Source organism: Lepus europaeus, chromosome 1 (assembly GCF_033115175.1).
Source record: "Lepus europaeus isolate LE1 chromosome 1, mLepTim1.pri, whole genome shotgun sequence".
Lineage (NCBI taxonomy): Eukaryota > Metazoa > Chordata > Mammalia > Lagomorpha > Leporidae > Lepus > Lepus europaeus.
Genome location: NC_084827.1, coordinates 110833318 through 110849661, shown reverse-complemented (window position 1 = coordinate 110849661; position 16344 = coordinate 110833318). Strand labels below are relative to the sequence as shown.

Below are 16344 nucleotides of genomic sequence, written 5' to 3'. Positions count from 1 at the left end.
GCGTGCCTCTGGACCTTTCCTCCCATCTCTGCTGCATTCACACGCAACACTGTCCCGTCTACGAGGTCTCTCACTTCACGTGGTGATTCTTCCTGGGGGTAGGATTGTAACTGGGAGGAGACCACTTTCCCTGCACCTCACTTGAACTGCCTGCAGTCTGAGAACCACCAACCTCGACTAAAGAGCACCCACCGCTCTATAGGTTTCTGGCCCCATGTCCGAGTGTCATGCCTGCCGTTCGTGGTTTCTAGAGTAGGCCTGACTCCTAGTATGTGATCAATAGGGATTTATGGAGTGTTGAGTGAATTAGCCAACTGTGTAATCTTAGGCACGCCACTTAATCTCCTTGGTTTCAATTTCTTCACCCGAGCAGTGAGGGAAATGGATTGGGTGACCTCTCAGACCCGTTCCTATTGTAAAACTGTATGATTTTGTGATTGGACCTCTACCTCAGAGCAAGATTAATTTGACACGAGTGTGAAGGATGGACCCGAGTGAGAGCCAAGAGAAGAAAAATAGGCCTTCCTCGGAGTGAGCCCAGTGTGCCCTTCCCTGCTCCTGTCTTTAAAGCATTTATTAACAGTGAGCTTCCCCCATAGTTTCATATGCCAGCTGTCAGTCTCTGGGAGGATTGTAAACTCTTCAAGGACTGGAACCATGACTCCCCCCTCCCCCCAACCCCTGTCTCTGCGTTCCTGAAAGTGCCAGGCCTAGCAGTGCCCGCAGCAGGTGCCAAGGAGCTCATTGCATCTGTAAGGGAAGCGTCACTTCCCCCTTCTGGTGCAGAAGGAAGGGGGTGTTGGCCACGGGAGCTCCTGAGTGGCCGAACTGCAAGTTGAGCTCAGGTGACCCGTGACTCCAGTGCTTCAGGCCTCCCAGTTCATGATGTGCACCCCGCCACCACTGTAGCAAAGGCCAGGGAGGAACTGGAACACTGCCTCTGAGCGCCCTCTGCCTGGCCCCAGGAAGCCGCTGCTTCTCTTCCGGATTCCCTTGTTTCTGGCCCAGTGTTGCCATCTCCTTCAGCTTGTTCCGTTGGCATCACTTTTCTTGTCTCGTTAGGAACAGCAGCTTTTCTCCTGGTCCTCACATTTATCTACCAAGGGTCACACCCTGAGCAATAACACTGCCAACCTTTAGTGCCCTCTTTCCTTTTGCTGTGCAACTTTAGCTTTCCCTGTAGCAGTCTCTGTATATATGTAGCTGTGTGTGAGTGTGAATAAATGCTTGGTTCATTAACCATTTCTTCCTCTCTTTTTAAGGTTTATTTGTTTATTTATTTAGAAGGCAGAGGTACCAAGAGAGGGGAAGAGACAGAGAGGGATCTTCATCTGCTAGCTTACTTCCCAAATGGTCACAACAGCCAAGGCTAAGCCAGGCCAAAGCCAGGAGCCAGGAACACCACCCAGGTCTCCTATGTGGGTGGCAAGGACCCAAGCACTTGGGCCATCTTTGGCTGCTTTCCCAGGCGCATTAACAGGGAGCTGGATCTAAAGTGGGGAACTCGAACTGGTGCTCACAGGAGATGCTAGCATTGCAGGTGGCAGCTAAAACAGTTCTTCTGATCTGTGGCAGGTGATGGCGACCTGACCTTGGCCAGTAGTAGTGATGTCTTAGATAAACAGGTAACTTGAGAATTCCCAAAGAGGTAGAACCTACAAGTCTCCGTAGTTAACTGTCATCATCAGTTACCAACCTAAGGCAGAGGGAGAGAAGTGAATTGGAGAGGAAAGGCAGTGCCTTCCATTTTGGGTAAGCTGAGGCTTTTGGTGTCTGTGCAGGACATTGTGTGGGTAGATACCCTATGTACAGATGGGTGGATCATTGATCTGTAGCTCCGGGGAAGTACCTCGGGTTGAGTTAAGGATTTGGACTTATTCATCCCCAGGGGGAGGGTGAGAGGAGAGGATTGAGGAAGATGGAAATTTAACCTTGAGGGGCAGGCAGGAAGAGACAGAGGAGTGTTTGGGACACACAGAGAAAGGGCAACTGTGGGGAACTGGAAAAGACCTAGAGAAAGTAGTGTCAGTTGAGGCCAAGGGAGCGATACTCCATAAAAGCCAGACTTGTAAACCCTGCGTGCGTCCACCCACCTTTTCACTCAGCAGACACTACCTGTGCATCTACTAGTGAACCAGGAGAGGTGGAGATGGGGTTTGGAACTTGTTAGTGGGTGAGCCCAGCATTAAAGGAAGCAGTGCCCCAGGTGAGGGACGTGCCCTGAAGATTACGGATCACACTGATGAAACTGTAGATTTAATTCAGCTTTGCTGTTCAGATGTGTTGTGGGAAATACACTCTACCCTTTCTAAGCCTCTTGTCCATGAAATCTCAGAAGGTAATGGTAGTCCCGACATCAAGGGTTACTCGGAGCGTGGAATGAGAGAACACATGTAGAACACCAAGCACACCCCAGCACATGGTAAATGCTGCTGTCTCATCCATTCTGCGATGTTAGAACAGAATGCCAGGGTCTAGTGATTTATGATGAAGAAAATGGCTCATGGTTCTAGAGGCCAAGAAGTCCGAGGCTGAGGGGTCACCAGCCAGCAAGGGCCCTCTGACTGCATCATCCCATGGCAGAAGGGCAGAGAGAGGGGGAAGGGGCAGGAGAGCAGATTTGCAGCCTCGAGCCCGTTTATAATTGGCATCAGTCCATTCCTGAGGATGGAGCACTCATGACCCAAACACCTCCCATTAGTCCCTGCCTCCCAGCACCATCAGTAAGCCTCCAGTGCATGCACATTTTCAGACATAAGCAGACCATAGCAGCTATGAATTGTTTCTTCTGCCCTTGCCCCCCTTACACACAGTTAAGGAAATTTTACAGAAGGCCGAAGAAGTAGCTTGTGGATTTGAATCCAGACCTCTGTTTGTACCGCTCTCATTATCACCACCTCCTTCCCAGCTGCCTCCTGCAGGGAGAAATCCTGGCCAGCTGTCCTTGTCTGCAGCTCCTCCCAAGCCATGGTGCACTCCCCAGAGTAGGACCAGAGGCAGGCTGAGCTAAAATGAGCTCCTGGGTGGTTCCTGGCCCTGCCTGTTGAAAGGGTTCCCATCCTGCTCCTGACAGGGAGAGACATTTCAGGAGTGGTGTGGATGGGAGGCCCTTTGGAATTCCTTGGATACCAGCAGCCTCACACTAAGCTGACACTTCAGATGAAAAGTAAAGCAGAAGAGGGCTGTGTCTGAGAAGTTCCCTGCTGCTTGGAAGGGAGCAGCAGCTCCTGGACCCCTGGGAAGCATCCTGCCTGCTGCTCAACTTGAAAAACAGCAGTATTCCATCCTTGCTCTCCAGCTTGCCTCTGCTGGAGGCTGTGCATGCCAAAGACACTCCCTCTGCTGCCTTTGATGATGAATGGTCTGGTTCTTAGGGTCCATGTGCCCCCATTCATTTGTTGGCATGGGCCAAGACACGTTAATGAGAAGCCAAAGACTGCAAGTCTTCCTGAGCTAGCATTTTAGCTTTGACACTCTCCAGGAAGCAGTAACTCCATCAGGTTTTCCTGACATGGTACATTAAGAGGCACAGATAAATGCTGTGTCCTGTGAAATACGTACTTCCAGGAAGAGCCACGTGTGCACTCAGGTGTGCCCTATCACCCTCTTAGCCAGCTGCCTTGTGTGAGTGTTCACTGCGTCACTTGGAGATCAACTAACAGAAAAGAAAAACCCTATGTATGCTGGTCTGTATCTTTAGATTTACCATGTTGAATGGACATAGCAAACAGTGATGCTGAAGAGCAGTGGCTAAAAATGAAGAAAAAAATCAGCTCCAAGTTTTTAAGTTTAGTTTTAAGCATTCTGTGTACTACCAGGGTAGCATGTTACACATGTCTGTAATTTGTATTTGTCCTCTTGATTGTTTTACTTATTCAAAAGGCAGAGGGACAGAGAGATGGAGATCTCTCATCTATAGCTCTTCAGATGCCTGCAGTAGCCAGGGCTGGAGGCCAAAACCATAAGCAGAAACCTCAATCCAGGTCTCTCACATGGGTGCCAGGGACTCAACTGCTTGAGCCATCCACCTGCTGCTTTCCAGACCATACGTTAGCAGGAAAGTGGAATGGGAGTGGAGCTTAGACTCAAATCCTGGCACTCTGGTGTGGGCTGTGGGCAGCCCAAGTGGCATCTTAAGTGCTGTACTAAACACCTACCCCTGCAAGTTTATAGAGTATATATTTTTTTGATTAAGTTCCTATGGCCTTGTTTTTCTTGCCCGTGATTAATTTCTCCTGTTCCTTCTCTCTGTGGACCAATGCATTATTTATATGACTGTTTTTAGTAGATCCTTAAAAAGAACATTGAACTCTTAACCATTTCAGAAATCTGTGCATGCTTGTACTGCCCATGGAAATAAGTTTGTGTGTTAATATCAGAATATTTTATATTTGTCTTCACTAATTGGCAACAATAGACTGATTCTGGCTCACTTTAGTGTCAACATATTCTAAATTCTCAAGGGTTAAAACTGAGTTTTCATATAAAATGTCAGATTTCTTGTTTCCCTAAAAAAAAAAAAAAATTGGAATATTTAGCAACACTGTGCCCATATCTGTATCTGGCCATGATCAGCTGACACTGAAACATAGTTGCCCCTTTAGATGGAGGAAAAGCTTTCCGACTGGCAAGATACTCACATCTCCCCGCTTTTTAATACCCTCCCTGTTTTATTCATTTTAAAGCTCCTGCAATGGTGCTTACAAATTGCCAGTGAGAGTATAAATTGGTACAACTTAAAAGAAGGGGAATTTGACAACACCTATCAAATTGCAAATGTGAATATCCTTTGACCAAGCAATTTACTTTCAGAAATTTATTTTTGTGCTCATGTTTCTGCAAAATGACATAAGAACAAGGTTATTCTTTGAAGCATTGTTTATAATAGTGAAAGATAGGAAACCATCTATTCACAGAATGGGAACCAGTTTTTTTAAAAAAAAAAAAATGCCGTAGCATACTGCAGGAAAGTATATAGCTATAAAGAAAAGAATGACAAAGTTATGAACTAATATGGAGAAATGCCAAAGTATATTGTTAAGTTAAAAGACTGGCAAAGTAAAGAACAGTGTATACAGTATGCTACCGTCTGTATTAGATAGGTGTGTGTCTTCCTAGTATATGCATAAACCATCTCCAGAAGAATGCAGGAAAAGCCTGAAATGTTGATGGCCTCTGGGAAGGAAGCCAGTTATTTGGCTAACAGGAGTGGGAGGGCTAATTTTTATAGAATACCCTATTGCACTTTAACATTTTCAAACCATTTAGCTGTACCACCTATTTAAAAAAATAAATTTCCTACCTGATCCCTGTAGGCGTTTGTATTTTCTATGCAATGTATGCACACATTGAGCAGTAAAGGCTTATATCTTAGCCAATTCAAGAATTTTTATTTCAGGTATTTCAAGATTAAAAAGTTTTTTTTTTTTAAGTTATCCAAGGCAGCCTGGGTTTTGAAATGGGTTTTGAAATAAAACTCTCAAATTTTATTGTTTCACAGACTTAGTTTCTAGCCTTAAATTCTAACTATTTTTAGCCCTCAAAATCAAGAGTGTCTTGTGCCGTATCAGTTGGGTTAAATGTACTTTCAATTAAAGGTGCTAAGTATGCGTCTGAAAAGATTAAATCTTTATAAAAGAATGTCCTTCAGTAGTGAGATCCAATTAGCCATTTTTCCAACTATATTTCATCTTGATGGGACAAGTCTGCAACTCACAATCAATCACTGTGATCTTTTCAAAGGTGAGTGTTTTAGGTAGAGAGTTGCAGAAGAATGGCTTGACTAGGCAATCTCTGTAACTTGAATCACAGTTGTTGTAGACACAGATTATGAGTTTGGATGTGCATATTGATATTCTGGGGACAGTTCTTATACTGCTCTTTTCATGGCCTTAGTAGAACAAACTAGATTGGTTAAAAAAAAATGACAGAAATAGTGACATAATTGGTATTGAATCAATTCATTTTATTCCTGTTTCTATCATTATATTATTAAGTATAATATAATTATTTGCTTTCCTAGTAATTGTTTTTTTGTGTTGGAGAACTTTAATTCTAATTTATCTTTTGCTCACATATAGTGCACAAAACTTGAACTATTTTAGTTCTGACATAACCTTTGCTTACATATAGTACACAAAACCAAAACTATTGAAGAAATGAATGGTTGCTGATCTTGGACAGTATTGCTTTTTCTCAAATGTGAAAGGAAATGAGCATTTCTGTTTGTACTAAATATTTTCAATATGTAAGTATTAGTTTATACTCTGACACTCATTAAATTTATAAATTTTGGAGAGCCATTGAATGTGATCACCTAAAAAGGGGATAACAAGCAATACCTCTGTGCACATCTGACTGTTGTGCTGATTGTTGGAACCAGTGTATATGTAAATTACATACAATTATCTTTGGTATCTGCAATGTTGTAGATTACTCCATAAATACCAAAATCCATGGCTGCTCAAGTCTCCCACCCCTCTTACTTTTAAATAATAGATTTTTTATTTATATGAAAAGCAGAGAGAGAAATGTTTTCCATCTGCTGATTCACTCCCCCAAATGGCCACAATGGCCAGGGCTGGGCCAAGCTGAAACCAGGAACCATTGTAACTCCATTCTGGTCTCCCATTTGGGTGGCAGGGCCCCATGTACTTGGGCCATGTTCTGCTGCCTTCCCAGGCTCACTAACAGAAATGCTGAGTTAAAAGCAAAGTATATTTGACTCGAACCAAAATGGGATGTGGGCCTCGCAGCTGGTGGCTTAACCTGCTGTAACACAAGACAGTCCTTCAAGTCCCTTTTATAAAATAACATAATATTTACACATAACCTATGTACATACGCTTGTGTGCTCTAAGTCAACTCTGGATTATTTATAACACCTAATGCACTATGGTTATTCTGTTGTTCAGGGGATAGTGATAAGATGCTCGTGTACATGTTCACTACATATGCAATTTTTTTTTTAATATTTTGATCCACAGCTAGTTGAAACCATGGATATAGAAATCACAGATATAGAGACTTGTAAGAGAGCTGATGAGTACAAATCTCTTTTTATAATAATATTAAAGAAGTTACTTTACCTCTTCTGTTCTCCTCCTTAAACACATGTACAGACTTTTTTGTTGGCCGGCTACATGACATGTGACTTTGAACCAGGTGGCAGAAGCAAGTGTAGATCCCATGTATCCTAAAGCAGATGTTATGGAAGTTTACAAAAATGTAAATTTAAGTCACTCTTCTGATTTATTTTTCTTTTGGAAAGGAAAAATTTTTTCATTTAAAAATTTTTACGTTAACTGTTATGGGTTAATTGTTGGTTTCAAATAAATTAATAAATATTTTAATATAAATGCTTTAATTTCTAATAAAGTAAATCATTATAGTTGTCATCTACAAAAGAAAATAGGGGTCCTCAGTAGTTTTTAAGAATGTAAAGGAGGCTTTTCAGTCCAGGAAGTTTAAGAACTCATGTATGAAAGCCCCAGGTCCATAGTGGTGACACTGGTAGTTTATTAAGAAACTTCCGGCAGCTTAAGCAATGCAACAAGTAGACAGTCTCTGATTGTTGGCACAGCCCATCCTGGGGCAGAGTTACTTAGACTGTGTTCCAAGATGATCACTGAAAACTGTAATTATCTGCAGTTTCATGTGTACGTCACATGTCTCCTGAAGTCCCCTGGTCCCATTCTGGCCCCAAAAGGAGTAGTGATAAAGTCAAGGAGGGAGGTGCAAAGTTCAAGGCTCTCTAATGTCCATGTTTGGGCTTGGGCATCTCATGAGTTCTCAGCCCTCGACTCCTCCTTATCATTTGTGGATAGGTGATGGGCTAGGGCCCACCTTTGTGGGCACTGAGGAAAAGAGTTTGTACCATGCCTTCTGCGTCTTTCTGGACCTCCCTGCACTTCGTGTGGCAGGTAGGATGTGGTAGGACATAAAGAACTGAGGTCAGGTTGTAGACTGGAAGAATCTGAAGCCCAGCATCCTCGTGATCTGGGCGCTGCTCACAGGGACCAGGAGACAGTACACCGCGTTTCAGAGCACTGAAACTGGAGAACCAAACAGGCTCTGCTCATCCTAGCCTGGCAGCAGCAGGATGATTTTCAGGGACGCCTCTGCAGGCTGTCTCTGACTCTGTCTTGGACATTTTCAGTGGCTGAGCTAATGTTTGAGCTCTAATGGAAATTACTAGTTCATATTTTCCACTACAGTTTCCTGAGGCATCTTTACTAACTTGAATTCTAGTATATGTTGAGAATTGCTTGTAATAATTTAATGTTCTTTTGAGAATTTAAAAACTATTCTATTTATAGCTCCCTGTCTCTTGTTATCATTTCTTTGAATTCAAATAAACAGAACTCTTATATCTTAGATATTTGTTTCCTATCTCTACAGTGTCATTTAATGTTTTAAATGAATTAGTGTATATATATATATATATAAACAGTTTTATATAAGCATTTTATGTTTACTTATAGATTTTATATATTCAGTGAGCAATTTCACAACATTCAGAAGTTCCTGGAATTCAGATTAAAAAAAATTCACTACAAAGGCATACCCTGTTCTAGGTATTTTGTTGCATACAAATGTGTAGTCTAGTATTTTCTTGTATGTGTTTTGTAGTGTTTTCTTGAACTGTATCGTTGAGACTATCTGACCTGTTTCACTTTTTAAAATTATTTGATAAAATTTATTCATAGCACAAATAGGCAGTTTTCAAAGGATGGAATTCAGATGACCAGTAGACACATTGAAAAAATGCTCAGGATCACTAGCCATCAGGGAAATGCAAATCAAAAGCACAATGAGGTTTCACCTCACCGCAGTTAGAATGGCTCTCATACAGAAATCAAGAAACAAGAAGTGCTGGCGAGGATGTGGAAAAAAAGTCTCCTTATACACTGCTGTGGGAGTGTAAAATAGTACAGCCAATGTGGAAGACAGTATGGAGATTTCTCAGAAATCTGAAAATAGATCTACCATGCAACCCAGCCATCCCACTCCTGGGAATTTACCCAAACAAAATGAAATCAGTATATGACAGAGTTATCTGTACCCCCATGTTTATTGCAGCTCAGTTCACAATAGGTAAGATACGGAATCAACCCAGATGTCCAACATCTGATGACTGGGTAAAGAAAATGTATACGTACAATATGGAATACTATTCAGCCATAAAAAAGAATGAAATCTTGTCCTTTGTAACAAAATGGATGCAACTGGAAACCGTTGACTGCCGACTGCATGGATCCCAGGGATATGATTAGTGAAATAAGCCAGTCCCCAAAAGACAAATATCATGTTTTCCCTGCTCTGTGGTAACTAATAGAGTACAAAAAAAATCATATATGAGCAAAATTGACATTTTAATATGTGATTATTGTTTACAGCCCTTGTCTATACTCTTGAGGAGCAGTGTTTTTTTCTTCTTACTATTTGTTAAACTCCTTACTTAGTGGGGGGGTTAAGCTTATAATTATAAAATCAACTGAAAGTATGTCATTGTAAGTGGAGAGTATCACTATGCTTCTAAATCTGTATATAAAAGATACATGAAATGTATTGACCATATATAAATAAAAGTTTATAAGTAAGATTTTTTTTTCTTAGGAAAAATGCATTGGGTATCATCTATTTTGGGCCAAAGACTTCTGTAATTTTAAATTGAGAAGTAATTTGATTATGAACTGATGTAGTATAGATTTTATAAAATGAGCACTTTATTTTTGAGATTTTATGATATAAGCATGTTCATGTAAGTCACAGTGAATCAATGAAATAGATTTCTTCATTTATTATTATCATAACTATGTCTTCTAATTGAGGAATTATTTGCAGGTGACTCAGAAGTGTAAAATGCTATCTACGTATTAGTAATAACATCTTATAAAAATTGGAATACATTTAGTTTGATTAAATTCTGCTTCATTAGATTTTAATGTGCTATATGTTATACATTTCAGAAACTCCAGAAAGGAACTTAATGACATACGATTTGAGTTTACTCCAGGAAGAGGTAAGTTTTAATTGAAATTATTATTTTATTGCCACAAGAAACATTTCTGAAATTGATTTCACCAAGCATGTAGTTATAATTTGCAATTCAAAACTGCTTTATCTAAAAAGAAAGGAGGTTGTGAGATGGAAGGAAAGACTTTGGGTAATTGTGAAGAGTCCTACCTGAACCACTGCTGACTGCGTGGATCCCAGGGATACGTGCTGTACTGTGTAATACACATATCAATTAGATAGATTAGCTCAGCCATGGCAGTAAGCACGGCTTGGTAATGCAGGTCTAAGGAAACCATGATGAGTGTGATGCAGTCCCGCTGAGGGCTGAGCAGCAAGCAGTGGCATAAGGAAAAGATAACATACTTTGTCTCTCTGTTCTCATTTCGAGTTACAGGAAGCCTCTGTTGTGGAGGAGTTGTGATATTTGCTATAGGCGCCAGGGGTACATTTGGTAGGAACAATGCCGGTCTTGCAGCTGAATGCAATTTGAGTATTTTAAATGGGTTACTACAACTGCTTACAGGCCCTACTGGCTATTCCTTCAGATCCTGGATGCCTGGAAGTCACAGAGCTATGTATAATTTTTTATTGTCTCTTATACCTGGGAGAGAGCCCGACATGCGGAACATCAAGAAATCTTAACTAGGGAAAGGAGCTAGGCATGGCGGTTAAGATGCCGCTTGGGATACCCACATCTATAGTGAAGTATCTGGATTTTTCCCTGGCTGCCCTTCTGCTTCCAGTTTCCTGCTGTGAACATCCTGGGAGACAGCAGGTGATGGCTCAAGTAGTTGTTCCCTGCCACCCGTTTGGGAGACCCAGATTGAGTTTCTGCTCAGCCCTAGGGTGTGAAACAGTTAATGGGAGATCATTGATCATTCTGTATAATCCTTACATGGATATAATCTTTCAAATAAAATTAAAATAATTTTTAAAAGAAATCTTGATTAATTGATAGATAAATAACATGTACAAGCACAAAGAGTTTCCAAAGACTAAGACTAGTTGTTAAAATAATAGGGACCAAGGCCAGCGCCACGGCTCACTAGGCTAATAATCCTCCGCCTGTGGCGCCAGCACCCCGGGTTCTAGTCCCGATTGGGGCGCCGGATTCTGTACACATAGGAGACCCAACAGGGCTCCTGGCTTTGGCCTGGCCTATGCCTGGCCATTGTAGCCATCTGGGAAGTGAACCAATGGATGCAAGATCTTAGGCTTTGTTTGTGTCTCCTTCTCTGTCACTCTGTCTTTCAAATAAATCAATAAATCTTAAAAAAAAAGATACTGTTTCCACTATTTAATGTATAATTATGTAACATAGGGGAGTAAAACTCAGATTCTAATATTTCTAAGAATGTAACTGTCTCCCCTGACCTGTGGTATCAGACTTTTATGTACACAAAACATCCCCAATGTCTATATTCTATAATTTCCTAAAATATGTTAGTCTCTATCATTCAAATTTATTAATATATATAAGCTGATGACCCTCCATTTTAATGTATTAAAGTGTCACATAAATTTTAATTTGATTAAATAAATTATATTTACTAATATTTTGGGAATCGTTAAGACAAGGCTTTTACTTCTTGGTAGGCTGGCCAGGAAACTGCCTTCACTGGCTTGTTTCTATCACCTCCAAGGAGACACAAACCCACACCCACTCAGGAGCCAAAGTGACTGGTGGACGCTGCAGGAAACTGTAGAGTTCTTTCTAAATAGGTTCATGTTCAGCTTTGGTTTTTCTGTTTGTATTGAGAGGAAGAGAGAAAGACAGACATTTTCTGATGTATTCTTCGTGTGCCCACAACAGCTGGGACTGACAAGCTGAATCTGGGTTCAGGGAACTCAGTCCCGGGTCTCTCATGTGGTTTACGCTTGACATGTCACTTGCTACCTCCGAGGGTCTGCGTTAGGAAGAAGCAGGACTTGGCAGCAGGGCCAGGACTTGAGCCCCCAGGTACTATGGCATGCGATGCATCCCAAGTGGCAATTTAACTTCAAGGACAGACAACCCCCAGCTAGGTTCAGTTTTTCAAAAAATGCCACCAGCCAAACAAAATTTGTTCCTGGGCCAAAGGTGGCCATAGACTCTTTGGTCTCTGACTCAGTCCTCGTTAAATGCCAAGATTTAATGACTCCTAGTAGAATATCTTTTACAAAATGAGTGTACGTAAGACTCTCATGAACTTGCTAATCGGTCTTTCCTGTCTGAGAGTAGCCGACTCTGACAATGTAGAGTTGTACAGCACCAGTTAGCACAAGGAAAAAGCTGTCTATTTTGTCATAATCTAGACATATTGATCAGGCAGTCCTGTGGTAATTACGTAATAAACATTTCCAGTCCAGTAAGTGGTAGGAACAGATGCCATTGTTAAGGTTGTTTTCTTTTCATCTGATTGTTTAAAATGGACTATGGCAGTGAAAATCAACTGAAATTCTTAACAGGCAACTGAGAAACGAGATCTGGGCATAAGATGACACTGTCCACATTACTGGGCCCCGTGCACTGGCTTTGGCAGCCTCATTTGCCAGGGGGGTGGAGCGAGAGGCTCTGCCTTTTGTTGCCCAGACAGATACCATGGCACTGGCTGTGTGGGGGCAGCCGGCCCTCACCGTGTGGCTGAGCAGAGGCTTGGCAGTGTGTCGGTCACTGCACCGCTGGGATCCCAGTGCTGCTGCTGTTTCTGACATGGTCTGCAGACATGGTCTGTGTGTGCACACCCCATGTCTGTGCTGAAAATTCAGGTGAATAAGTCGACGGCAATAGCTGTGTAATAGAAACACATAAAATATCCTCTGTCCCCATTGGAAGAAAGGCCCTTTGTGTTTAATGTGTTGCTGCATGCCCTGGAAGCCAGACATTGCATATGAATATTTAACCTGTTTACAAACCAGGAATGTTAAATAGCTTAAAGAAAAAAATAAAATACCAGTGAAACATGAAATAATTATTTCACATTTCAGTTCTGAGCTATTACTGATGTCTTCCATGCATACAAATTACTGCCTACTGGCACACACAGAAATATCAACCATTTCCCATTCGGCCACCCAGTATGACCTGGTTGCCATTTGGATATGGCTCACCTGGTACTCAAGAGACCTGCAGAACAGAACACATGGTACACTTTGATCATTTGGGAATGGCAGTCACTGTGGTGTTGTTTTCGGGCTAGTCCCAGTGTGGCTTTGATTGTTCCGTCTTCAACTACATTCTGTGAGTAAAGCCCCTTACTCTGGTGTAAGATCTTACTGGTCCTTAAGAGATGGAGGTAACACATCAAACGCTTTAACACATGAGCAGTCAGTGGTGATTTAATGACTGCCCACTGTATGCTGAGTGCCTCCTCGGTGTTAGACTCCTTAATTAAATCCCGGGCTGAGAGTGGTTTTGAGGCTGAACGTTTTAGCAGCTTCAGAAAGCTCGATTCCCTTCGGAGCAGAGCTTTTCACTGTGCTGTCCTCCATTGATGATATGAGATCATTTTATCATGAAAAGACTTTCTTATGCTGTATGCTGTTTTTGTACTTCTGTCAAGAAAGACAAGTTCCAAGACATGCTCACCTCATATGGGATCTCACAATTTAGTAGGATTTCCATACATTTATTGGCCTTTAACATAATTTTATTCCATTTCATTGTGATCTTATTATGAAACAGAACCATAAAACATGGAATACCACAATTTGTCTGGAAGTATAGAGACTATATGCTGAGTCTCAAATTTTTGTTGCAAATTTTGGAAATAGAGCCCTGCGTATTAGAAAGAAAAAAAATGCACTAGAGTTTAAGTGCATTTCGGATGATCACTGGGTGCTGCCTCAACATCCCAGTTACTGTCTGCTGAGTACTTATGGTGTGTCAGACACTGACACATAGTCTTGTGCTTTAGAACTCAAGTTATAAGACAGATATACTTCTAGCCACATGCTTGTGCACTGTACATGCACACACACACTTGCTCACTTGTTTGAAGCACAGGTTAAGTAAAGAAACCAAGGTATGTTGAAGGTGGCTTTTGGCATGACAAACAGTAATTGAGCTTAGATTTAGTTTGATTCTGTCACCAGGACTCCCTGGATTTGCAAGACACTCACATCAAACCTCCATCTGAATTGTTGCAGGTTGCTTAGTTGATTTCTTCTTATCCAGCGACAGTTCTGGATGTTTGTGAGAATATCAGAAGGCCATGCACACCAAGTGTCTCCCTTGGGAAAATACAGTTACAGTGGTTCTTTTGAGGACATAGCAATTTATCAATTCCTCTTTACAAAGTCTTAAAATAGAAGATAACAGTGTTGTCATGTTCATTCATAACCTTTTAATTAAGTAATTTCAGCTATAGTCTCTTGCCACAGCCCATTTCGGTCCCACCTTTATGATATTACTAACTCCTGTCACTTACCATTGAGAAATTACTTTATTTTATTCAACCACATTTTCTAAGAGAATGAGCCTGTTGCTATGAAATGATCAATGTATTGTTGAGGGAATTTCTTAATAGCATAAATTTAAATAGCCCATCTTAATAGCCCAAAGAAGTTCATAGGATGTTTATGCCAAAAAAAGGTTGTATCAGATGCTACCCATCCAACCTTTGCCGTAAATTCTGACTCAGTAGCTATTAATGGTGAAAAAGGATTGATAACAGCTGGTTTTAACCTTGCAGGAGCCTTTTCATGAGGAGAAGTTATGAATTACAGAAGTGCATTTGAGGATTAATTCAGAGAGTAGCCAGACAACAGAACTTTTTGGTCTACCAAAAGTGAAAAAAAAAATATTTTTGTGTAACTTCTGTTGAATAAGTAGCAAGATGAAAATTGCATGTGGCAAGTGTCTTAGGTTGCTTCATTTTTTTCTTCCCTGCTGGAATCTGAATTGTTGAATTAAAACTCCTGTAGATGATTTTAGTAAATGAAAAATATATATTTTACATTGCACTGGATTGTTGATTTTTATTTTATGATAACTAATGCATATTCATTCTGCATTTGGACAGATACAGCAGATGGTGTGTCTCAGGAGCTCTTCTCTGCTGGCTTGGTGGATGGTCATGATGTAGTTATAGGTAAATTGTTTTTTCCTATGCAGTGTCATTTTGTTGATATATCAAATGGAAATGTGTTTAGAAGCAAAAGTTTTCATGGAGGAACAGTTCATTCTGGATTTTTGGAAAGTTCATGACTTCCTGTTTCTTATATAAAAGTACATTGAAAGATCATATTCACTTTTCTTTTTTCAAAACCTCTTGATGTAATTCTTCCCCATTGCTCTGGACATGATCTGTCCAGTAACAAGCCTCACTTGAAATATAGCAAAGAACCCAGAGGTACGATCTGAAAGTCCGCAAGGTCTCAAAAATCAGACGATATAAGTCCACACAGCAAAGTGCGACAGGGAGCCTTCAGTTCCTCTCTCGGGGTTCCTCTGCTCTTTCTTTGGGCACTGTCTTAACAAATTCAGAGGTTAGTTTTTCCAGCCTCACCAGTGTTCCCGAGTCTTCAGGTTGGAGGGGACCCTAAAGATCATGCAGACAGCTTCTTTGATTGTATAGATGAAGAAGACAGACCCTAAGGAAGGTCAGTGGCTTGCTCAGAGCCACGCAGCTGGGTTTGGGCAGAGGCACTTCGTTCTGCAACTACACACCTTGATCCACTTTCAGAATCAAAAGATAACAGCATGGAGACAGGTAGGCATGCTGATGTGAGCACATGATGCCTGGCGGCCTCCCTGCGTGGCAGAAGAAGCCAAAAAGCTGGCAGAGGCAGACAGGGTCACCCTGGTTCTGTCTGGAGTGAGGGTGGACAACTCTATGCTCCTCGGCAAGTTCTGGGTTTGTAGTCTGTCACTGTATGTTCATGATGATAACCCATAAGTCATCCAGGTTTGTTAGCATGCCCATGTTGACTGTGATATTCTGTTAATTCTGTTGTTAATTATAATATTGATTAGGGGGATGTGTGTTATAGTGAAAGTTTCTTCAGAAGTATTCAACTTGGAAGTAAGGCTTGAAACGACATGCTTCTTTTATATCATGTTTAATTTTTAAAAATCGTTCATTTAAATTAAGTCCTTCCGGCCGGCGCTGTGGCTCACTAGGCTAATCCTCCACATTGCGGCGCCGGCACACCGGATTCTAGTCCCGGTCGGGGCACCAGATTCTGTCCCGGTCGCCCCTCTTCCAGGCCAGCTCTCTGCTGTGGCCAGGGAGTGCAGTGGAGGATGGCCCAAGTGCTTGGGCCCTGCACCCCATGGGAGACCAGGATAAGCACCTGGCTCCTGGCTTCAGATCAGCGCGGTGCGCCGGCCGCAGTGCGCTG

General features: G+C 41.6%; 1 protein-coding gene across 2 annotated transcripts in view; it reads left to right on the top strand.

Moving 5' to 3' along the window:
* STK39 (serine/threonine kinase 39) overlaps positions 1-16344 on the top strand; it is a 357460-nt gene that overhangs the window by 253133 nt on the left and 87983 nt on the right. For both annotated transcript variants that reach the window (XM_062187583.1, XM_062187579.1), the window contains exons 15-16: positions 9972-10024; positions 15024-15092. In XM_062187583.1, the coding sequence (XP_062043567.1) occupies positions 9972-10024; positions 15024-15092 (122 nt within the window). The remainder of the gene's footprint in view (positions 1-9971; positions 10025-15023; positions 15093-16344) is intronic.